Source organism: Anabrus simplex, chromosome 1 (assembly GCF_040414725.1).
Source record: "Anabrus simplex isolate iqAnaSimp1 chromosome 1, ASM4041472v1, whole genome shotgun sequence".
NCBI classification, from domain to species: Eukaryota; Metazoa; Arthropoda; class Insecta; order Orthoptera; family Tettigoniidae; genus Anabrus; species Anabrus simplex.
In genome coordinates, this window is record NC_090265.1 from 1,355,041,907 (window position 1) to 1,355,068,153 (window position 26,247).

Here is a 26,247-nt window from a genome sequence, read left to right on the forward strand (position 1 = left end):
GGTAAAGGGGAGTTGCCCCGCTGGGTCAGAGGGGGAGATCACCCTGCAGATTAAGAAAGAAAGAAAGAAAGAAAGAAAGAAAGGAAGGAAGGAAGGAAGGAAGCTGCTTACTTGTATGTAGGAGAAACATTGAACATAGGAAATGATGGTTAAACTCGGTGTTTGACTTTACAGTTATATTCTTTGAAAAAGATAATCACGATTTCAAGATCAACATTAGAAGACCAGCCAGTTCTAGCTTCACATAACATGTGAAAGTCTCCGCATTCAAGCCAACATACTTACTACTCCGTGTGTTTCAGCCGCCCCATCCAATGTACTTTTATGCAACCGCCAATGTTCATTCCACCCTGAACACATCTGCCCTGCCGGTATGCTCAGACAACACAACCGGATATCTTGGTATTTACCGCTTCACTATGATGGGACGCCGAAATATTATACTCGTGTTAAACACTGGAAGACATGCGTTTGCCTTCAGGATCATATGAACCTTGAACACCGGCGAAACATTATATTGATATTGTAACAGCAGTGAAAATACTTGCTATAAGCTGCCCAGTGTGCCGCACGGTACCGTAGTGTAGTTAGTAAAGGCGAGTGGAGGGGGCTTAAGTGTGAGGTGGGTGGTTCAAGCCCGGGGGTGAAGATTCCATATTTCTTAAATACGTATTTAATACGTACCGCACATAATGTAAGTTTAATAACCGCTTCCATGCATACTGTGTGTGAATGAATGTGTTTGTGGCCCCAAGAAGGGCCGATTAATTAACAGGCCGGACACATACGGACCGGAAATAACAGCAACACAACTGTCTTGACAATGTTTATCGCGGCAAATGGGCGATGTGATGACCGTTTTGTTTTATGCACATTCGGGCCCGGTGTTCAATAGATCGTCTTGCGCGCTGAAGAATTCCAGGTGTAATTGCTCGGCAGGCGTCCGTGATGAGTTGCCGGAGCTGTTCGGGGTTTTCCGGCGCTTGAGTGTAAACGGCATTCTTCAAATGCCTCCATAAGAAGAAGTCTAACGGCGTTAAATCCGATGATCTAGCAGACCAAGAAACAGGGCCTACTCGTCCTATCTAATCCCCTGGCAGTTCCTCGTTCAGATGGTTACGAACGGGTAAAGTGAATATGGCGGAGCTCCACCCAGTTGCAATCATATCATCAAACGATCGTGCAAGGACTCATCCTCCAGAAGCAATTGGAGTTTCTGACGCATAAAGTGCAGGTAGCGTGTGGCTGTCCAATGGTCCTCAAAGAAATAACGTTGAATCAGGCGATCCTCCGAGATTCCACACCACACATTCACTCGCCGTCGTACGTGATAGGCCGCCTTTCGCAGCCAGTAGAGCATGATGTGGCGATTGACGTTCCCATTATTGTGGAAGCGCGATTCGTCCAACAACAAGATGTGCGATACGAATGCTGCATCATTTTTCAGCCTGCCTAATAGCCACCGACAGAACTCCATTCAAGTTTCAAAATGCCGACCATGGAGCTCTTGGTGTAGTTCAAAATGGTATGGGTGAGATTTATGTTCATGCAGTATTCACCAGACGGACGGCTGTTCACCTGTTGCGCAGTCGCCCTTGTACTGATGTGTGGATTACTTCGAGCTGCCTCCGTAACGGCCTCTTCTGTTTCACCAATGTAACAGGCCTGTCGGTCTGGTTGGAAATCACGCCTGCTTTCCTTAAGCGTCTTTCAACACGGTGGAATATCGTAGCAGCCGCGTGTTACCTGTCGGGATACCGTTTTTGGTACAGACGTAGCGCTTCGCACGCATTTTGTCTTGCTTCTCCATAAATGACGAGCATGTAAACGTATTCCTCTGTGAAAAACAAATCGAATGATAGCAGGAGAATACATTCAGGCCCTAACCACCGGAGTATTCGCAGGGCACAAGATGAATAACAGCATTGTTCTACTGTCTGAATGTGGAAAATATGGGCCTGTGTTTACATATTCGAATATACCGCAGCAGAAGTATTTTAACGATGCAGAATTAAAACCACCAATGGCATTTTCCTTTCCTTCGGTTGCTAGGCTAACGATTTACCACACCCACTACACTGCAATGCCGGAAACACGCTGGTAGTACGACGATAATAGAGTACATACGCCATCCGGTTCTGTGATTAAGACATTAATTACTGCACTGTTACCTAATTTAATGTCGAGCTTCCTAGAGTAACGGTTAGTCTTACTGGCTTCTGTCCTCGGGGGCCTGGTTTTGATAACGGGGATTGCCAAAAATTTGAGAATGGCAGGAGGGCTTGCATGTGGTTTGACTGGTATATGCAGCTCACCTCTATTGTGGGTGTGCCTGGAGAGAGCTGCACCACCTCGGTATGAGGAGACGAGTTTACCTTTTGCCTAGTTTGATGCGTTAATTCCCTTGTTGGTTACACCCGGTCACGAGGCACGACACATTAACATAGTTACGTGGTCAAGGGACGTTACTACATGACTTCAAGGCGTCATGTTTTGCGGGAGGACGATATAACCTCTCGGTAGCGTTCAAAATCTTGTGCAAAATGTGCTCACTGGACATTAGTACCACACAGGACGCCTGCAGGGTAATAACCACCTTAAAACCATGTCGCATGTTAGTTGGCTTGCATAAAATTAAATCAGAAGGAGCGGCTGAATCACACGGCATTTTTGCCAGTCACAGCAACGAAGATATTCTATTGAGATTTAATAATAAATTAAATATATCGGATATTAATTCTTACTAATGTGAAATAACGAGAAGTTCCCGGGGAGTATAATGCTTGCCTATTATTTTTCTGGAGAAAATAGCTTCACAGCATCGTCTGGTCAAAAGCTGCACTTTATAGAAGTAGAAATTTTTACCACGAAACTACAATTCAGGCAACAGTACTTCACTTTACTTCACCTGCGAGACGGAGCCAGTTAACTATGCATAGCTTTGACACATGCTTTCCTTTCATTACGCAGAAAATCTGGTTCAAAGTGCTTTGTTATAATCCATTACAGATAATTACGTTAGGTTATTAGCTAATGTACGGGTAGATTTCTCGTGATATACAATCATCTAATTTCGAGCAATTAATCTTGAGTAAAGTTTCTGAATTTTACTCCTCAACCTGTTGAGCGATGGTAAGATAATAAATATTTCTGCCACACTTAATATTTACAAGCTAATACCAAACCTGACTTTTTAATTAAGAGCAAGGCGTTACTCTAGAATCGATACACAATTATGATGATTATTGTTTTTAAGGTGGTTTAAGAGGAATTACTACTGGGCCGCCATCACCTCTTAACACTTATCCAAAGAAAAGATGAAAGTGCTCCGATCATTAGAAAAATAACTGTACCGGATAAAGGAAGGGAAAAGCCTCGGAGGGCTCGAATATGAAAGACTTGCTAGACCCTGCAAAATGAACAAGTGTTGTGTTGGAGGAAAAAGTTTCGATAAAAGGAGATATAAATAATGAGCCTGATCCATGGAAGTAGATGCCATGTCTTGGTGTTTACCAATGACCTCAACCCCACAAAGTGATAGCCCGTGGGATTCCCCGTTCAGTTACCTCTTACGGGATGCAGAGTCTATCATGGAAGTACTCTATGCCCCAACCCAAATATGGTATAAAAACAAAAGGAAAAACTAAAGCAACTACTCCCTGTGGGTGGGGTGGTAGAATATATCTATGGTATCCCCTGCATGATTAAAAGGTGACCGCAGGGTTTCTAACTGATGTTGGCATTCTGTAAACTCGCTTGTGATGGGCTCCTTTGGTCAACTCCTGTTCACTTCCGACCTCGATGCTGTAAGGTTTGCAAGGCCTAGGGAGCCTCTCCTTTTCACTCCCTTGGTGGCCCTTGCCCTTCTGTACCGATACCTTCGTACTTCGAAATGCAGGACCTGATCAATATTTCCTCTTATTGGTATTAAGAGGGGAATGATTGCCCAGTTGTGCTTCCTCTTAAAACAGTAATCACCACCAATACCATTGAAACAACTTGTGTACTTTGTAATATTGACCACATGATTCGTCCTTCATTTACGTACACATTGAGTGAATATTTGATGTGTTGGAGGTGCTGACTGTTTATTTTAGGTTTTCATGTAATATCGTTGCTAGCTTGGTGCAGTCCTTGTAAGGAAGGCCCTCCGACGAGCGTGGGCGTCATCTGCCGAGTATAGAAAATTGCGCCTTATAATGGTGGGGGATAGTGTTGTGTGTGGTGTATGAGTTTCAGGGATGTTGGGGAAATTACGAACACTCAGTCCCCGTACCAGGTAAAATAATCATTTAATGTTAAAACATCCCACCCAGCCGGGAATCGAACCCAAATCCCTCTGAACTGAAGGTTAGAACGCTGGCCGTTCAGCCAAGGAGACGGAAAGTTTAGGGGGTAAAAGAAGTAATTATCAAACTCATTACATTAAAAGTAGCATAAGATTGACAGATGCATGAACGTGGTTTATTAAAAACCCTTAACTTTCAATGTTACTAAAAATAACTTGAACTTTCCAGTCTGTCCATACATGATTAATTTCAAATTATTTGGATGTGTAAATACTTCATACGTTAGATAGAAGAAAACATGAAATAAATCACACCCAAACATTCGAATAGTCGTCGATATAAATTCGAATGAAAATCATAAAAAAATGTAAAATATTAAGCAAATGATACATACATGAAAGAGTGAAAATCTTACATTATAATATGTACAATCTAATAAGAGTGTTATTGGGAGGATTGATGTAGAGTTTTAGTATACGTCACCAATATTTTTTTCACTTCCTGGTGGTTATCGTTTGTATGTGACTTGTTAATCTCTCTCATTCCATTACGAGGGGCTGCCAGGGTAAAACTGAGTACCAGATTAAATTTTGGGTGGCAGAGATTTAACCACGCTATCTCACTCAGTGCTGAGGTTGGGAACAGTGAAAACCTCTACCTCCCACTACTCAAAAGGCCGTTAGATGCCTGAATGGAGATAGTTTAGCTTCGATTGCTTTCATTTGGCTAAACAGCGGTCATACCAAATTTTCTGAAAAGCAGCTAAGGCTTACTATGCGCGTCATATCAGAGATATTTAAATCCTGGACATGATACTGTATAGGCGTTTGGGCTTCGCTGTGTCAAGAAAATAAGGTGAAATTCTTTACGTTTCGCAGAGAACTGCGCTCTGCGTCCCAGAATAAATCTCGACTGTCCACGAGAAAGGCTTCTTAAACAATCTCTGCGAAACGTAAGGAATTTCCCCTTATTTTCTTGACACAGCATAAGCCCAAAAGCCTATATCGTATCATGTCTATAAGTACGGGCCGTGAAATCATCAATGGCAACATATTTATATCCTATCATATTTTCTTTTTAACACCACCACATCGTGGGAGATGTTAAGAATAGGCGGCGCCCCGGACGTTCACCTATTAGGACACTCAGAAATTTATCAACCTATAACTTGTTCTGCCGGCCCCCTGGTGAAGGGGTAGCGTGCCTGCCTCGTACCCGGAGGCCCCGGGTTCGATTCCCGGCCAGGTCAGGGATTTTTACCTGGACCTGAGTGCTGATTCGAGGTTTAGTCAGGGTACGTGGTTAGAATTGAGGAGCTATCTGACAGAGAGATAGCGGCCCCGGTCTAGAAAGCCAAGAATAACGGCCGAGAGGATTCGTCATGCTGACCATACGACACCTCGTAATCTGTAGGCCTTCGGGCTGAGCAGCGGTCGCTTGGTAGGCCAAGGCCTTTCAAGGACTGTAGTGCCGTGGGGTTTGGTTGTTTTTTGATAACTTGTTCTGGCCTAGTAGTAAATCTAATGTAGGCCTTCAGTGGTCCATCAGAATATATTCTTAGTTGGTGAACATAAAACCAAGGGTTTTTGTACATTTCGATGGCCCGATATAACCACCAATAGGATTCCAACTCACCATAGCAAATGCGACTGACCTTGTTTACATGTTGAAAAAGCATACTTATTCAATGTAGGCTACATTGTAATGTATTTTTGTGATCCTAAGCAGATTGATTGGCACATTGTGAAACAGTGTAATCCCACAGATCATGAGAACCATACCATAGCTTTTCTGCAACTAACTCGACCAAGTTAAACAGTATAAGTCTGCACTTAAAATAATTTTAATAGTTTTACTGATTCTTTTATATTTTAAGTTTAAAAATATTATTTTCGTCATATGCTTAATAAGTAAATATATTTTAGTACCATGGTATCCTCTATTTTTGTCTTAAAATAAGCACGGTCATTTTACTAATTACAGTCCACATCAGTACCAAGCCAACTCCTTAAATTACTGTTCATCAGATGTGGTCACTCTGCTATGCGCTACGTAAAGAGCGCTGGTTTCACTGGTCATTTTCCTGGCTAAATAAGAACTCATTAAAGCTACGGGGATCTCCCGGGGACTGCTGTAGCTTCAGGGGAGGAAATGCTGTCCGGCATGATTTATTCATCGCAATCCTCGAGAGATGGGAGGGGTAGGGTTGGGATGGCCCGGGGAATGTTCTACCACTAGATGTTCTTTAAAATATTGACAGAATGAGCTGGGTATGAACAGCATCCAAGCACTCTCGCGATGCTCACTTCGTGATGATAGCTACTTGTCACCCATACGCTACTGTATATATTCATTCGTAAATTGTACTGTAGTTTAAAGAAAACTTCATGTGATAAGATATTTATATAAATGACTTCAGAGATTTTAGTATAAAGTGCACGAGCGAGGAATAGTTTAAAACTCCTTTCATTTTATTGGGTTCCACATATTTCATCATTGATATAAAATTATCCTTGGATGTATGTACAGTCACTCAAAAAACGACTGAGCACATGGTATTGTTTAAGTTCCTTTCAGGTACGATTTTCTTATAACATATGAATATAATGTTTGTTATGAGTATCCACAAGATTTGTATCTACATTATGGGTGTTTTATAAAATGATTAAAGTTAAGTCTGATAAACTATTAAATGCGAGAAATACATCTTATTTAGAGAGACTATAAATGTGCCTACTTACACCTGTCAAATATGTTAGTTTTCTTGGTGGTAATCATTATCTTAACGGCAACGAAACTATCAGAATCACTGTTAGATTTATCATGTATTTTGACTATTTCTGTCCTCTACAGACCTTCCCATTTTTAAACCGCACATTTATCCTCCGAGGGATCAAAACCTTTTTTCCTTGAAGGAGTCTGACAGGTGAATGACACTGGCATCAGTGTGCCGCAGCCATGCTGCATCGCTTTCGTGACTGGGTCCACTGCTTGTAATACAAGACAGTTCCTCACGAGGCTTAGTGTACCCGTTCCAGCCCTCAATCCAGAATAAGATTCTTACATTATTCACGCCAGGATGCGCGCAAAGTGCGAAGAAGTGATAACTGAAACACATTTCGTTTTCAGAAATGGTCTCCGGACTAGAGATGCTCTTTTCAATATGCAAGTGCTCGTCCAGCGTTGCTTAGAATTGAGTAATGACGTCTGTAACTGTTTAATAGACTATGAAAATTCTTTCTACAAAGTCCAGCACGGGAAGATGACGAAGAGTCATCAGAACATTGGACTTGGCTCCCGAGACATGCGGATGATTTTCAACTTGTACTGGGGTCATAAAGCAGCCAGTCAAGTTTGAGAAAAACATATCAGAAGAAATGTACATCCGACGCGGCGTTCAGCATTTATATGTATATCGCAATTTGCTTTACGTCTCACCGACAAAGATAGGTTTCAAGGCGACGATGGGACAGGACAGGCCTAGGACTGGGGAGGAGGCTGCCGTGGCATTATTTAAGGTATAGACCCAGCATTTGCCTGGTGTGAAAATGGGAAACCACGGAAAACCATATTCAGGGCTGCTGACAGTGTGGTTCGAACCCACTATCTCCCGGATGTCTTCAACATTTACTCAGAGACTTTCCTCTTAGCAGCTTTAGAGTAACCACCTACCATAGGCATCAGTATCAACGAGGAGCAACTGAACAACCTCCGTTACGCAGACGACACAGTGTTGCTGACAGAGGACCTTCGGATAGTATTAGGCGAAACGAACGTGGCTTGCAGCTGCAGAAGGTTGAGGAAAAACATTAAGAATACCCAATTAATGGTCATTAGTAAACAGCAAGACGTCCACGTACAGCTCACTCTTGGCAATATTGCGATCTTCGTTAAGATTCACCAATACCAGTACCTAAGATGTTAACTTAACGAGCATTAGGACTACAGCCAAGAAATTTGGATTCACATCGAACATGCAGAAGAGGTAATTGCTCGCCAACCGCAACCTATAACTGCACCTAAGACTCCGTTTGGTCCGCACCTACATCTTTGCTACGTTGATGTATGAAATGGAAGGATGGGCAATTACCGAGGCTCTCTGCGAGAGAAAGAAGACTCAAGTTATGTTGACTATCAAAAAGTGAATGATGGAATAATTCAGTCGTATAATACGGAATGAGAAATACACAATCCTCCAACTTGTCATACAAGGAAGAATAGAAGGACGTAGGAGATCTTGCTGACGACGAAATCTGTGGCTGAAGAATTTCGTGGGCTGGTACGGGACGAGCACGATATCCCTATTCCGTGCTGCTGCTTCCAAATTTGAGATTACAGTGTTGATGGCCAACCTTCGCTGCAAGATGGTACATTAAGAAGAAGGCTGGTCGGGCATGTATCCTACCACTACGCCATAGGCTGCTACAGAAGACATCAGCCTTCTATAATTAGCGTTTATTTACAGTTTCTCTGTTAACATGTGTTAAGTCAATATGTGTGAAGTCGATTGTAAAAGACCTATAAATGAATAAAAATATAATTAATAAAAATAATAAATAAATATTAACTCTCTATTGGATTACAATTGGATTTTTGTCACACGTGTTGCCTCTACGTTCAACCAAGTTGAGATGTGGAATCTACACTCGACAAGAAGAACGTAGTAGGCTATATTTTATTTCATAACTGAATGTAGGAAAAATCAACACAAAAAGACCATACCCGGGATCCTTTCCTCATAATCTTGAACTGATATTCTGGCGGAATCCTTTGTTTCCTTTTCTTCAAATTTACTATTCATGCTGGTGTTGTATGGCATATGTAAGCCTACATTCAAATGCACAATGCCATTTCATCCTGATGACTCAAGTGAAGTTATGACTTAAAATTACGAACTGGTACTTCTTTCCGTTTTGCCATCCTACTGATGTGCTACTTTCATTTAATATTGACATTGTTCTGTTTGATGGGTTTCTTCACGACATATGAATACAAGAATTTGTCGTTCAAACGTAACTTATGATCTGCTAGTTAATTGTTTCTTCCCTTTGTCTGTCTGTTCACAGGCCTAAATATTCCATCCGTGAAAATCGAGCATCTTATAAAGTGTATATGTGGCTGGTGATACGCAGCTTTAGCAGATCCGATATAGGGACCTACAACTGCGTGTCCACGAACTCACTAGGACGAGCAGAAGGAACACTCAGACTTTATGGTAAGTTATCGCAACAACCTGATTTTCTTAGTATAGTAATAATAATAATGTTATTTGTTTTACGTCCCACTAACTACTTCTTAAGGTCTTCGGAGACGCCTCTTAGTATAGTAACGGCTCAAATATTTTAAATATCTTTTTTTTCTAACATAACCACAGTGTAAATAATAATGTATTATCAAAATGTAGTAAGTAGGAAATTTATTTTACTTAAACAATGAATGCAAACTTGTACTAATGTTTGCGGATTAAGGAAGATGAATGTATTCCCCGTATTTCCTTTTTGCTAGGTCGTTCATTTTAACGTTCCAGACTTGTGTATTACGACCACATTCAGGAATTGATTTTACTGTAGAAATATTGCAACCGGTATAAATGGTCAGCTATGTAACTTTTATGAACTTTGAATACAACCAGTCTTGCAAAGATGTGTTCGGTAGTTAATATGACAGAGTGACTCAGACGGTAGAAGCCCTGTTCTTCTCAACCACATTGGTGGGTTCAGTCTTTGACCAGTCCAGTGGTATTTGGAAGTGTTGAAATATACCAGTCTTGCACTTAAAAGTACATTTGTAGGACAGAATTTCTCACACTTCAGGTCACAGTAAACCGTAAAAGTAGTTACAGGGATGTCGAATTATTATTATCATTATTATTATTATTATTATTATTATTATTATTATTATTATTATTATTATTATAATATACTGATCCTTAACCGAATGGTCTGCTTAGTGGAACCCGGGTTAGATCCCCAGCCTCGTCGGAGATTTTTAACCTATACGATTAATTCCCTTGGATCGGGGACAGGATGTTTCTTCTGTCCTCAATATCAACTTCACACACCACATATAACACTGCTCACCACCATAGTACTGCGAAGTTTCCAAAACATGCAGATGCCACTCATCATCGTCGGAGGGTCTGCCTTATAACGGCTGCAACAGGCTTGGAACAGCCACACGATTTTTTATTATTATTATTATTATTATTATTATTATTATTATTATTATTCAGTGCACAGATCCCAGTGGCGCTGTCAGCTAATCACCGTCCATCAGCTTTCAAGATAGTGGCTAAATGCGACAGAGACTTTGATATTTTTTGACAATACTATGTCGATGGCTTATGGAACTTTAATAGAAACCTATGGAACAAAATTCCGGCAAAATTCAGTCTATAGCATAATTCCATTATTATTATTATTATTATTATTATTATTATTATTATTATTATTATTATTATTATTATTATTATTATTATTATTATTATTATTATTATTATTATTATTATTATTATTATTATTATTATTATATAATTCGCTGGGGCCATCAAGGACCACGTTAAGTCTTGTTGCATTTGACACTGAACTTGGCCTTCCTTAGAGCCCAAATTTTCCTCATTCTTTGTGAGTGGGCCTGCTTACGCTCCTCTGTCCAAGGGGCACCGTGTCTTCTCTTCGGTTGCTCGTCTCGGTTTAACCCGTTCATCAATATTTTCTTGCGGAAGAGATCTCTGTTAAGGGCGTCTTCAGCTGAGATATGTAGCATTTGCAGGTCTTCTTTGGTATTTCTAAACCAGGGAATTGTGGTTTTGGGGTTTGAATAAAAAAAAGTGAAAGATTTCTTTAGTTAACTTTCTTCCATCCATTCTTTTCAGATGACCGTAAAATCGTGCCCATCTTTTTCTGATTGTGTCGGTAATTTTCTCTATTTTGCTGTAGACTTCCTTGTTGGATCTCTTTTGATGGATTCCATTTCTGTACTTTGATCCCAAGATTTCTCTCACAATTTTGCGTTCTCTTTTCTCCAGTTCTTCAAGGAGTCCTTTGTTGGCATTTAGAGATAGGGTTTCGGCTGCATATAGAACTACTGACTTCAGAACTGTTTCATAGTGACGTATCTTGGTGTTTTGGGAAAGGCATTTTTTGTTGTAGATTGTGCGGGATGTTTGGTAGGCTATTTCCAGTTTGCGTACTCGCTCCTGAAGTGCTTCTTTGTCCAGTCCATTTTTCATGATGAACTCTGTTTTCTCAAACGATATCTGTAAACCAGTTTGTTCGGCAATTTCCTTTAAAATTTCAACTTGAGCTCTAGCGGTTTCTATGTCGTTTGAGAGAACAGCAATATCATCGGCAAATGCTAAGCAGTCTGTTGCGATCCCCTTGGATTTGGTTCCTATTCTCAATGGACTGTAGTTGGTTTCCTGTGATCTCACCCGCCAGGTTCTGATGATCTTTTCAATAACACAGTTGAAGAGTATCGGGGATAGCCCATCACCTTGTCGGACTCCTGTTTTAATAATAATGTTATTTGTTTTACGTCCCACTAACTACTTTTAAAGGTCTTCGGAGACGCCGAGGTGCCGGAATTTAGTCCCGCAGGAGTTCTTTTACGTGCCAGTAAATCTACCGACACGGGGCTGTCGTATTTGAGCACCTTCAAATACCACCGGACTGAGCCAGGATCGAACCTGCCAAGTTGGGGTTAGAAGGCCAGCGCCTTAACCGTCTGAGCCACTCAGCCCGGCGGACTCCTGTTTTGATGTCAAAGGAATGCGAGAGACATCCGTGGAACTTCACCTTGGATTTTGTATCGGTCTGGGTGGCTCTAATTAATGCCAGCAGTTTCAAATCAACTCCAAATTCATTTAAGATGTTTAGCAGGACTTCCCGGTCAATGGACTCGTACGCTTTCTTAAAGTCCACAAAGACAGACACATACTGCTTGGACCTTAGTGTACAATATCTGATGATCGTTTTGAGATTTTGGATCTGTTCAGCTGTTGAGCGACCTTTTCTGAACCCTCCTTAGTATCCACCTATTTGATGTTCGAGTTGTGCTTCCAAACGCTCCAGGATGGTAAGTGATAGCATTTTGTAAGTCACGGGTAGCAAAGATATTCCTCTGTAGTTGTTGATGTTCTTCATGCTGCCTTTTTTGTGTAGTGGATGGATCAAAGTTTTTTTTTCCAATCTTCGGGTAGGGTCTCCTTGTTCCAAATTTCTTCTATTTGCTTTTGCAAGATATCAAGTGATTCCTCTGGGGCATATTTCCATAGTTCTGCTACTACTGAGTCTTCACCCGGCGCTTTGTTATTTTTGAGACAGGCAATGTGGCGCTTGATTTCATCTCTGTCGTGTGGTCTAGAATCTGGGTACCTGAGTAAGGGTTCCTAGGTCTCAATGGCGCTTTTGCGGTTTAGAGCAATTAAGTAAATTCTTGAAGTAATCTGCCAGAATGCTGCAATTTTCTGCATTTGACGTCGCCAGTGTGCCGTCCTTTCGCTCAAAACATAGAGATGGTGGTTTATAGCCAGTGAGTTTGCGTTTGAAGGCTCTGTAGTATTCTCTGCTTTCATTCTTCCTAAAGTTTTGTTCTATCTTTTCAATGAGAGGTCTTTCGTGTTTACGTTTCTCAGTTCTGAACACCCTAGCTGCTTGGGCACGTTGGGTTTTGTAGGTTTCCCAATCATTTTCTGATTTCGTAGAGTAGTACTGTTTCCATGCATTGAGTCTTTCTTGGAGGACTGATTCGCAGGTACCATTCCACCAGGCATGCTTTTTGCTTCTCTTGATTTCTGCAACGTCTTTGGCAGCCTCAACAAGGAGACATTTGGCGTTGTTAAAGTCACAGTCATTTGGTCTAGCCTTCTTCTGGAACTCTTCGACCCTTTGCCGAAGTTTATCGTTGTCAAAGCGTGTGATCTGTTTGGTTGTCTTCCTTGTGTTTGCGGGAATTGGTTTGATTTTGATAAGAGACATATAATGATCTGAGGCCACATTGATGCCTTTCTTTACCTTGACATTCATAAGCTCAGGGCTGTTTCTCCTGGAGATTGCAACGTGATCAATTTGGAACTCTCCGAGAGCTTGGACGGGAGAACGCCAAGTGATTTGCTTTCTGGGTAGATGGCGAAAGTGGGTCGACATGACCTGCAGGTTGTGATTTTCGCAAAAGGACACCAGTCTTTTGCCGTTGGGATTGGTTCTTTTGTGAGCAGGGTAATTTCCTATAACTTTCTTGTACTCCTGTTCACGACCTAGTTGGGCATTGAAGTCACCCAAAAGAAGCTTGACATGGTGTTTGGGGATTTTGTTTAATTTTTCATCCAGTAGGTCCCAGATATTATCAACTTCGTCTGGATCAGACTTGTTCTTATCGTTTGTAGGAGCATGTGCGTTAACTAGGGCGTAGGTTTTGTTCGCGCATTTAATTGTGAGTATAGACAATCTGTCATTCACAGGTTCGAAATTTGCAACCGATTTAAAGATCTTGGTTCTAACAGCAAACGCGGTTCCAAGCATCACAGCTCCATTGAGGATTCCTCTTTGCGCTTTGCTCTTGAAAAATCGGTAGCCTTCGGATTCAAAAATCTCTTCATCTGGGTACCTTGTTTCCTGTAGGGCCATTATGGATATCTGATTTTCGTGAAGAGCTTTGGTGAGGGTTTTCAGCTTGCCAGTTTGTGTAAGTGAATTCATGTTGAAAGTTGCTAAAAAGGTTTTAGATTTTGGCCTGAGTTTTTGACTCTTCGGGGTACACCGAGACGCTCCGACTCGTCTCTTGCATGATGTCGAGTCTCCCCCAGAATCCGAACGAGACTCGTGCGCCGTGGCATTCACGACGAGGGATTTATCCGAAGATTTACCCCCTGGGGTATGTTTCTTGAAATGTTGTGCCATCATGCTTTTTGACTTGACTTTGCTTTGGACGGGTACCCATCCTTTTACAACTACAGTAGGGTTGTTAGCCCTAGAGATTGCCTCAAGATGTTTTCTGGCTTCTGGTCATTTACCAGTCTTCGCCGTAACCCTGGCAAGGGACCAGTTTCTTTTCACGGTGGTATTTTATTTCCCTACTACCCTCTGACTCTGCTGGCGGCTGAGCCAGCGAGCTTCCCCAGTTCCAATGGGACGCGCCCGATGGAGGTAACCGGTAAATCCCCACATGGGTATTATAATTATTATTATTTTACAAGTTGCTTAAGTCGCACCGACACAGATAGGTCTTTTTGCGACGATGGGATAGGAAATGGCTAGGAGTTGGAAGGAAGCGGTCGTGGCCTTAATTCAGACACAGCCCCAGCATTTGCCTGCTCTGAAAGTCGAAAACCACGGAAAGCCATCTTCAGCTTTACCGACGGTGGGGTTCAAACCCCCTATCTCCCGAATAGTATATAGTGGCCTCATTATTATTATTATTAGTATTAGTATTATTATTTTACAAGTTGCTTAAGTCGCACCGACACAGATAGGTCTTTTTGCGGCGATGGGATAGGAAATGGCTAGGAGTTGGAAGGAAGCGGTCGTGGCCTTAATTCAGACACAGCCCCAGCATTTGCCTGCTGTGAAAGTCGAAAACCACGGAAAGCCATCTTCAGCATTACCGACAGTGGGGTTCAAACCCCCTATCTGTATACTGGCCTCATTATTATTATTATTATTATTATTATTATTATTATTATTATTATTATTATTATTATTATTATTATTATTTACATAAACGATGCGACATGTGCTTGAAATATTTCCGAGTAGGTTTTCCTTTTATGTGGTGGTAAATTTACTAACATAAGGCTGGCGTATTTTTGCACCTCCAAATTCCACCGGACTGAGTCGAGAACGGACCTGCCAATTAGGGCTCAGTAGTTGTCATCTTGATATTTGTATCGTAGCTCACTATAGGTGTTAAACGGAAAATATTATATTAAGTGCTCTGATAACACACGTATATGGCACTTATTTCAATTCTGGTATTTGGTGTTGTAACATTACGAGTGAATCGGTCAAGTAAACCGTGAAGTCGCGTGTTCATATGAACCCTCATGTTCATACTGGGGTTTTCCGTACCCCAGCAACAATTCAAATCACATCAAACGAAAATATTTAAAGGTTGCCACATTGCACTTATTCAAGTGAAACTGTTAGCTTGCCCGCATGCTACTTAGTCACCGGATGCTTCTAACAGTAGCGTAGCCATGATTTCAGTTTGGTGCTGGTGGTGGTGGTGGTGGTGGTGGGGGGGGATTCATCCAGAATTGTATTTTGATAAATGTGCAGACTTCCAGAGTTTAGGGGGTATATAATACCTAAAAAGGAAATCCAAGTAAGAGTGGTGGATTCGTGCGGATTCCAGAAGCTAATAATAATATATATTATATACAAAAGGCTTCATAAAAGTACATCAGTTAAAATTCCTGGGGTGTCTGGACTCCTTGGACGACACCCCCTACCCTGCCAGCCTCTGTTATTCCCATTCCAACATAACTGCAGATTTTTTTATTCCGAGTACAAGTGAAATGAATGCAAGAATAAATAGTTCGAGTAAAGATGCAATGTTCTAGTTTAGAATAAATACGGTAATAATAATTTTGTGTGGCTATTTATAGCCGAGTGCAACCCTTGTAGGGCATACCCTCCGCTGAGGGTGGGCGGCATCTGCCATAGTGTTATGTGTGGTGTGTGAGTTGCAGGACCCTCCGAAGGCCAGTACGATAACCATTTAGCCAACGAGTCGGACAATAAATATGGATATATTATAATAATAATGGTCATGTGATAAACTATAAAGAAGTGACATTTTATACAAATAATGCGGTGAAGAAATACACACACAACAAATATATGGAATGTACCCAGGGGTAAGGTGCATATATATTTTGTTAGTTGGTAAAGAAAAATACACGTCACAACATACGCTAGGAAGGTTTAACTTGTCCTATTAGTTTCCCTCGCAAGCCTGGCATACAGAATTACAGTAGTATAAAGTTACAGTTTTGTGACGCTAATATTTGTATGTATAATTTTTATTAACGTACCAGAAACCAACGGCATGGAGCTGTTGCCATTTAAACAGCGTTTTAAGAACCACCGACCCAAGCCGGGAATTGAACCTGCGAACACGGGCTCAGAAGTACAACGACTCAACCAACTGAGCCACATGAAAAGGAGGCTTTTGTGATTATTGTTATAAATAGATGCAGTTAGCATTTTTACAAAGATTTTATGAGGAGCATTTATTAAGGCGTACTTTTTCCAACTGCCCTAAATGCACGAGACCGGACGGAAGAATTAGCTGGAGGCTAAAGAGCCTGGCAGGTATGTCGCTTCTTTCTCTGTTTACCTTTCCAAACCAAACTCCATGACGTAACAGCCCCGAAGGGCCATCGCCTACCAAGCGACCACTGTTCATCCCAAAGGCCTGCAGATTACGAGGTGTCGTGTGGTCAGCACGGTGAATCCTCTAAGCAGTTATTCTTGGCTTTCTAGACCGGGGCCGCCATCTCACAGTCAATAGCTCCCCAATTATAAGCACGTGGGCTGTGAGTACCTCGAACCAGCCCTCAGATCCATGTAAAAATCCCTGTCCTGGCCAGGAATCGAACCCGGTGCCTCCGATAAGAGGCGGGCAGGCTACCCCTTCACCGCGAGGCCGGCTGTTTACTCTTAGGTCTCCTTATTTTAGAATTTGACTTAAGGCATCCTGCATTCGAATCCTGCCACTGACAGAGTTTAGGAAGTCATGGGACCGAGCGAGTTGGCTATGTGGTAAGGAGCGCGCAGCTGTGAGCTTGCATCCGGGAGATAGTGGGTTCGAACCCCACTGTCGGCAGCTCTGAAGATGGTTTTCCGTGGTTTCTCATTTTCACACCAGGCAAATGCTGGGGCTGTACCTTAATTATGGCCACGGCCGCTTCCTTCCCACACCTAGTCCTTTCCTGTCCCGTCATCGCCATAAGACCTATCTGTGTCGGTGCGACGTAAAGCAATTAGCAAAAGAAAAGCGTGAGATGGGGAAGATACAGCCTTGTTTGTGGGTGCCTTCAGTCTCCCGTAATGGAAATACCTACCTCCTGGAAGGTAGTCACCTGCACGGGGAGTAGTACCATAGTGGTCCCTGTTTTTAGAATACAAATTAAATGAAGATTCTACTTCCTCACAAACGAAGAACGATATTGTCAAGTTTACGAACAGTTTCAGTAATGCATCCTGTTTATTTAAGAGTATAGAAGCTATGATTTCGATTGTTAGATATAATTACATGGCAACAACCAAAACCATCAATATCCACTGAAGATCCGTCACCACACTGCGACCGGATTTCTTTTCATACCCACCGGGTGAGTTGGCCGTGCGGTTAGGGGCGCATAGCTGTGAGCTTGCGTCCGGGAGATAGTGGGTTCGAACACCACTGTCGGCAGCCCTAAAGATGATTTTCCGTGGTTTCCCATTTTCACACTGGGCAAATGCTGGGGCCCTACCTTAATTAAGGCGACACTCCGGAGATAAAAATCGATATTTTGGTCATTTTGGTGAATTTTTTATGACTGAAATTGAAAAGATTGAGTTTCTTTTTTTCTTGTCTTGAAATTATTCCGCTGAATTCAAAGAATTTAATACTGTAATAATGCTTTGTTTGCCAATTATAATATTACATTTAAATCCCACTTTTTTCACATAATATTCTGCCAAATGTAACAAAATGGAATTTTTTATTGCATAATTTTTCAAGTAGTAGAGATTTTCAAGTCCAAAATTTTAGAACGTAAAATTTACACAAAAATTAGTACGATATATCTCCTTATATACATTATGTACCGGAAAATCGATACGTAGTGCTTTTAAAAGACGTATTATCTACCTAATTATGGATTTATATTAACATGTTAACTAAATTTCATGAAGAAAATGGAATTAAAAATGTCAAAATAAAAATTTATTTTAGGAAAACTATTAATTGTATATGAAAGAAATGTTCGTGATATCTCTACTTTTATGCAGGTGACATTCCCACAAAGTTTCGTGAAAATCCATGCTTTAGGTAAAAATATCCTTTTATCTCCGGAGTGTCGCCTTAAGGCCACGGCCACTTCTTTCCCACTCCTAGCCCTTTCTTTCCCATAGTTATAAGATCTACAGTGCGACGTAAAGCAAATTCTAATGAAAAAATAAAAGAATCTTTTCACCATCCCTTCCAAGGAAAAGTTGTATCCACGCTACTGGCCTGAAATTATTTTTTGGGTACGCTACTGCATCCACTCACCATTTAAAGTACAAGGTAAGCCCGAAGAATGGTTGTATACTCAAAATACACCACCATATATGATGCGGTTATGACTCAAAAGTACTAAGCAAAGGTAAGGGACGTGATCTAGTGTTTGAAGTAGAAGCTGAATCAATAGAATGTGACTTCCCATTTTAAAAATGTTGCATGCAAGACTGCGATTCAAGCCTCGGCCGTCTTGATGAAAACATAGAACCATTGGAAATGAGTTATCACGCTTGCTAATAACAAAATAGTTACCCGCACTTTTGATGGTGCTATTTGAGGTTCCAATCAGTCCCCAGGCATTTGACAAAATATATAGGTCTACCTATAGAAATTAGTCACGCATCCGCGATCTTTCTTGCTACTGTTAGAATTAAAGAAAATCATAACTTACTGAGAATACATATAGTTTGGCTTCTTTATGACAAAACGGTCCATCTTCAAAATAGTTACTTACATGGCACAAAATGAGGAACTAACGTGTAGCTCGCAATCCTGTTACAGTCTTCCCAACGCCGCAACTCAAATACAGAACATCCCTCAACCACGATACAAGTCCAGGATTCCTAGGATATTGTTGTTTCCTGGAACCGATATGAAAACGCTGATATGATGTTGTAAGCTTGCAACTGATTCTGGCCGTGGGCCCCGTTATCTCGGTGGTCACGTTCCGGCCCCCTACTGAGTAATCCCTTGCTAATTGCCCTTTTCCTCATCTCTTGACATTTGTCAACACACGGTTAAATTCCCAATACTGTGGCCTCTACAGGGAAATATCCCTGTGCATCACAATCCTAAATGGTTTCCTTTCATTCAAGCAGTACAAATATGGAGAATTATGTATGGCCCTACTGAGCCTTGCTGGTAGATTCTTTTAGCATTTCGGCGTAAGTTTTAAAGTTGTTTGTACCGTACGTAAAACAACGGCTGATCCTCGCTCTAGTTTCTGGAAACATATTGAGGGTGGGCCCGGCCCCCCTTGGCACCCACCTTGGCTACGCCAGTGGCTGCTAATACATAGCCGTGGATACAATCACTTGAAAGAAAACTAAGTTGTGTGTTGAATGTGCGGATATTACGTAGTATTACTCAAGATTTGAACTAAGATTCATATTTACGTTTATCATGACTTAATAGGACGAAACAACAATATTTTCATTACATTGCTTTGTAAACACTCAGCTATTATTTTGTTAAATAATTTAGATAATGTACACTTGTAAACATGTGATAAGTTTTGATATAATATTTTCTTGTTATTTTGTTGTTATGAATGATGTAATCAAAGTGAAATACACCAACACATTTCTGAATTAAGAATCTTTGCTGCAACATTTATAGCGTAGTGTGTAGCATATGCGACAAGGAATAAAAGTGATTGTATAGGCTTAGTGGGGTACCAACAACGGAACTAAATAGTTTGTAATTGCAACAAAAGATGCAGTCTTCGTGAATGATAGCTGAGGAGTAATGATGAGAAGCCTGAGGCTGGGCTGGTGTTGTAGCTGGTTATAGCGCCCTACACACAAACACACTAGGCGCCTAGGCCTGACATCAAGTCTGAGAAGAGTAGGGCTAGTTATAGCGCCCTACACACAAACACACTAGGCGCCTTGGCCTGGCAACAAGTCTGAGAAGAGTAGGGCTGGTTATAGCGCCCTATACACAAAAACACTAGGCGCCTTGGCCTGGCAACAAGTCTGAGAAGAGTAGGGCTGGTTATAGCGCCCTACACACAAACACACTAGGCACCTTGGCCTGACAACAAGTCTGAGAAGAGTAGGGCTGGTTATAGCGCCCTGCACAAAAAAACACACCAACTTACCAATCAACTAGGCGCCTAGGCCTGGCAACAAGTCTGAGAAGAGTAGGGCTGGTTATAGCGCCCTACACACAAACACACTAACTTACCAATTAACTAGGCGCCTAGGTCTGGCAACAAGTTTGGGAAGAGCAGGGCTGGTTACAGTGCCCTACACACAAACACACCAACTTACCAGTCAACTAGGCGCCTTGGCCTGGCAACAAGTTTGGGAAGAGCAGGGCTGGTTAGAGCGCCCTACACACAAACACACCACCTTACCAATCAACTAGGCGCCTAGGCCTGGCAACAAGTCTGAGAAGAGTAGGGCTGGTTATAGCGCCCTACACACAAACACACTAACTTACCAATTAACTAGGCGCCTTGTCCTGGCAACAAGTCTGAGAAGAGTAGGGCTGGTTACAGCGCTCTACACACAAGTACACCAACTTACCAATCAACTAGGCGCCTAGGCCTAGCAACAAGTTTGGGAAGAGCAGGGCTGGTTATAGAGCCCTAAACACAAACACACCAACTTGCCATAACAACTGGCCAACGTCCCTGGCAAATTATGAAGTCTATAGGCTTGTTGTCAAACAAATATGGTCGGAAAGTCGACTTTGTTCGATACATTGCTTGAATGGATATACTATTCGGATATCTTACGTCTTCCACAGCAACGCTTAGCAATCTGGAAGGCAGATTCCACGCTATATTCAGCATATAGCAAGAATAGATGTGATATCAGTACCTTAAACATGAATGGTGATGCAAAATATGTGTATAGTTTTCGGACCGTACTTGAGCCGGTGGGCTTAGAAAACCATGAAATGTTTTTTTTAGACAACACATGTGAGGACAGCGTTCAATATCTCATTTTAAAAGGAAACGACCAATGCATATTAGGGGCCTACCTAGTAACGATTCTGACCTCAATATATCGATGTCGGGTGACCTAATAACACCGCCATCTTGAAGTAAAATTACCGTATCACAATGCTCTGGACTGCGATGAGGTAGCATGTTATACAAGGTGTCACTTGATTGGTCTCAATAAGTTCTAAAATTACCTGGTTAAATAGAAAAAGCGTTTGAAAAAACTGTGACCGAAGAAAATGCAAAAAGTATATTTCCTCGTAAAACATTGTGACGTGTTGTCAATATACGATTTCAGAATTATCGAAACGCACTCAAGAGAACAGATCGGATTTTCAACATTCCGAACCATCCAAAATTATCAATACAGAGCGTGGAAATGCATATCGGGAGCGTTTCGAAGTTAAGATGGTCGAGTGTCATGAGGCGTGTCCCACTGTATTGCAGCTCCAACGGAGAGCATCACCCCAGAGATGTAAAAGTGACTTGAAACTCATGGATGTGGATATTGATCACCCTGGTCTCACCGGCTTTGTCTTGAGGATGTTGAAATTTGCTTAGAATTGAGAAATAAAATGTCAAATTCATACTAAGAAGGTACTTATTTCGACAATAGCTAACAAGCAGTAAGCATTCTACGTCGGAACTTACGGCCGTGACTCCCGAATAGTCTCCTTCAAATTTATTTTGTAAACAAAAGCTTTACAAACGGACATGAGAGACAGGACACGTGTTGAGCTATAGTGAGTGATTCAGGGAAATATTAATGAGTCATCACTCAAATTTTAGGCTAACGTATGTTTTAATGAAACCTGAATGTGAGTGTTTCTTCTTTCCAGTAATTCCTGTTTGTGAATTTTTCCTTTGTATTGCCATTTTCGTTGAGGTAATTGCCGTTAAATCAGTGCGAATATTCCATTACAAGGGAACTTCTATTAAATTTACTTCCGAATGACTCGAAAGATTAGTTACCTTAAGTGGGGAGTAACATCTTTAACGACTAAAATGCATATTTAGAGACACATTTTCATTCTCAGCAGCAGAAAGGGTAACTGAAATTAAAATAAAAGGAAAATATACAATTCTTTCCCAACATGAATATATATATGTAAATGTCACATACTGCATGTCATTACAGAAAATCAGGTATTCGTACTGGTGGCTGAATAATGTACATACATTTACTATTTTCCTTACAGCATTCAGAAATATGAATATTGTTTCTATGATTCTTCTTAAAATCTACTTATCATTGCTGTATATACAAGTCCTGGTAGAATAAGGGAATTATTTGATTTTTTTAAGCACAAAATTTGTGTTCAATTCCACCAAAATACATATTTTTAAATTAAACTTTAAGAGACTTCAATTTTACTACGGGTTGTTATTCTCTACATACTGCGGAAAACATATCTTGAGTATCTTGAAAACTCCGGGAGTTATCAGCGAAACAGATTTGAAAAGCACGCTTTACATAAAATAAGCGACAAACTCAATCAAGTGTTGGAAAGTTTCTAGAATTTTAAAGGCTAACGCTAATGATGGCCCTGCAGCTGTTTAGGTCATAACGTGGAAAGTATTATAGATATCGACGTAATTCGAAAACTGATTCAAAAACGATATTTCATAGTAGATGAAAAACATTGAAATGTGACACGTTTGGACCCCCAAACGTGCGGGTTTCAGCTTAATGATTGAACATTTGTAACAGTGAACTACAAAGTCATGAAATATCACGACGAAAAGTATCCAGAAGCAGTATATGGACACCCTTGCTGCATTACACTGTGGTGAGTTGGGCAGCTGGTGGTGCATGAACTATGTAGCCCGCAGAATGCCATCAGTTCAGAATAGCTGCAACCAGTGCTGCCAAATAGTGACTCAGTTGAGATTTTTTCAAAAGATGCGGCTAGGTCCTTTGCACATGAACTTAATACAAGATTTCCATTCTCACAGAAAAATATCTAGGAAGGTTCCGGTAAGGATTCCACACAACCCTTTTCCAGGAGTTCTGTGGGAAATATCAACAGCTGTACCTGTAATGTCTCTGTTTCCTTGTCAATACGAAAGCTTTTACATTTCAGGTTGGTTGATGACCCATGACCAACCCACTGAATGGCACTGGGGAGCAACTTTTTATTTTTATTGATCAACTTAGAACGAATATTAATTGTGAGGCAATCGAAACAGAAGCACAATTTATTAACCGGAAGTGGATTGCTGAGAGATTACGACGAAGTGATTGATGGGTCGCAGCAAAATGCAATAAAGGATATGATAACTGTAAGACAGAATTTGGACAAGACCGACCTCAAACTACACTCAGTATTTAGTAACACAGCTTCAAGGCTACTTGCTTGATTCTTCACTAATACTACCCTTGGTGAGTTGAGGCATGTCGTGTGATATTGATTGTGCTATCGAATTGGGCAGGTGTTAGGATATGTCATAGTTCGCTTCCGTCAAGTTAGTGTGTGTGTGTGTGTACTACTGCTAAAACGTATCCTTTCTGTACCTGGAGACCGTGACTTATTCAAGGACCGGTTCCGGTATTTGCCTTAGTTAGGAGAATGGAAAACTACAGAATATCATTCTCTAGGCAGGCCATGGTGGAGACAATCCCCTCCGTCTCCCGAATGCTGAGCTGCAAGCCTAGTAAAACTATCCGCTGTTGAGCAGAATACCACTCTGATCGATCTAATGTGTTTTTTCTTTCAAGTTGTTTTACGTCACACCGACACAGATAGGTTTTATGGCGACGATGAGACAGGAAAGGGCTGGGAGTGCAAGTAAGTGGCCGTGGCCTTAATTAAGGTACAGACCCAGAATTTTCCTGGTGTAAAAATAGGAAACCACGGAGGAAACCATCTTCAGGGCAGCCGACAATGGGGTTCGAACCCACTATATCTGGAATACTGGATACTGGCCGCACTTAAGCGACTGCAGCTATCGAGTTCAGTGTGTGTGTGTGTGTGTGTGCAGAACTTTTCTTTCATCATGCATACGGATAGGTAATAAATCCCACATCTCTTTGTATGTTTGGTTTCCCGATGGTGTTTATTCCAAGGAGCTGGTCAAGCTGGCCTGTGTTAATGAATTTAGTTAGTGGATTAAACTTTAGTAACGTGAATGCAATTTTGGTAAATGGACTCGGGTTGTAGTCAAAATGGGAACGAAAGGCGGGTGCAAACAGGGAAACAGTGGTTTGACACAATCCAATAATAGTGCTAGCTGAGATGAAGTAAAAATATATATTGATCACACGAACATACGGCGTAATAATTATCCACAGGTAAGTTCACAAGATAGGACATTATAACATGAAATATACATTTTGCAGTTTGTAGTAAAAATGCCAATAACAGTTCGTGATGAATTCGACCAGGGCAAGTAAATAAGGGAAGGGAACTAATTCCGTAAAAAGTAATTGTCATCCAAACAAAAAAGTATTAGTTTCCGACTTACGGTTCGTTTAGCGTTGAGTCATTCAACAGGCCGTAGCTATTACAGGACAGAAAATCTGTTCTCTTAGTATGTTTACAAGCATAACGCTGGATTACATGCTTAACGTCCTTTCAATTACCCCCCCCCCATGGCACTAAAGCCCTTGAAGGGCCTTGGCCTACCAAGCGACCGCTGCTCAGCTCGAAGGCCTGAAGATTACGAGATGACGTGTGGTCAGCACGACGAATCCTATCGGGCGTTATTGTTGGTTTTCGAGACCGGGCCGCTAACTCACCGTCAATAGCTCCTCAATTCTAATCATGTAGGCTGAGTGGACCTCGGACCAGCCCTCATGTCCAGGTAAGAATCCCTGACCGGGCCGGGAATCGAACCCGGGGCCTCCGGGTAAGAGGCAGGCACGCTACCCCTACACCACGGGGCCGGCGTCCTTTCAACTGCTAACGATAAATGAGCGGTGCTCTATACCATTCTGGTAAATCTTGGAGACAGTTAATTCTTGAAATCAACTCTTAGATGTTAACCCGCTGCGCCATGTCTAACCCCACAACTTTCAGAATTACGTTACTTAACCGGCCAGTGCGAATTTTCCACCATTATCTAGCAAATAATTGTTTTGGCATCGTACAAGGTCGTGAGAACATTTTTGAAACAGGCTACTTCTTTTTCTTCTTATTCCTCTTCCTCTGCCAGTTATGTCATGTCCTTGTCTCATGTCATCAATGCATCTTAATATTATCCACCACAAGACAGAAAGGGAAACGATGTTATGTTTGTGGAACGAATAATAAAGGAATTATTTTGTCACCACCTATTCCAGTCAGTTCATGGAAATCCGATTGTAGCCAAATCAATGTCGCTAATCAGTACAGCAAACGAAGGTGAGCAACGAAGACTTTGTTCAGTAGCACCAAGAGGTAGGATTAGCCCAATATATGCTACACAGAAACGAACGAATAATAAAGGAATTATTTTGTAGATAAATCTTTTATTGGTATTATATTTATTAATATCCCAACCTTAACACGTACTTATCATATTGTATTCTCTGAAATATATGTGTTCAATTTCTAAGCATAATTTTAAACATAATTTTACCGGAGGGTAAACCTTCTTCGTCCAGTTAAAATACGCGTCTTCTATAAGGCCATCTATGTAATAGTACTTGAACTAATGTGATGCAAGGTACTTGGGGTTACAACTCTTAGATGTCTCTACCATCGCCCTAAGTGCCCCCTCTGGCGGGATTAAGGACAATTAATTCTTCAGGGAAAGTAGATTTTCACTGTTACCTAACCTTAGTTTTTGAAGATTATTTTGTTCTTGTGCCAAGGTTGCCGAAACTTCTGCCCCTCCAAATTCTGTATCGTTCAACCAATCAACAATTTTGGGAATATTTTCTCTACCCAATTAAAATTGGTTGTGTTCATCGCAACGGTCGCAACCACCACCTCTGGACACTATGTCAAGCTGTGTCATCCGCGGCGTAGAACCTACCATCTCAGAACGGGAAATTCTCCAAGAACTCCAGGAAGCAGGCATCCCCGCTCGTGG

The 26,247-nt window shown here is 41.3% G+C and overlaps 1 protein-coding gene across 1 annotated transcript in view; it reads left to right on the forward strand.

Annotated features, from left to right (window-relative positions):
• The window catches only part of LOC136859000 (lachesin-like), a 1,149,967-nt gene that overhangs the window by 897,542 nt on the left and 226,178 nt on the right, over positions 1-26,247 (forward strand). The window contains exon 6 of the mRNA XM_068225763.1: positions 9,356-9,504. Coding sequence (XP_068081864.1) covers positions 9,356-9,504 — 149 coding nt within the window. The remainder of the gene's footprint in view (positions 1-9,355; positions 9,505-26,247) is intronic.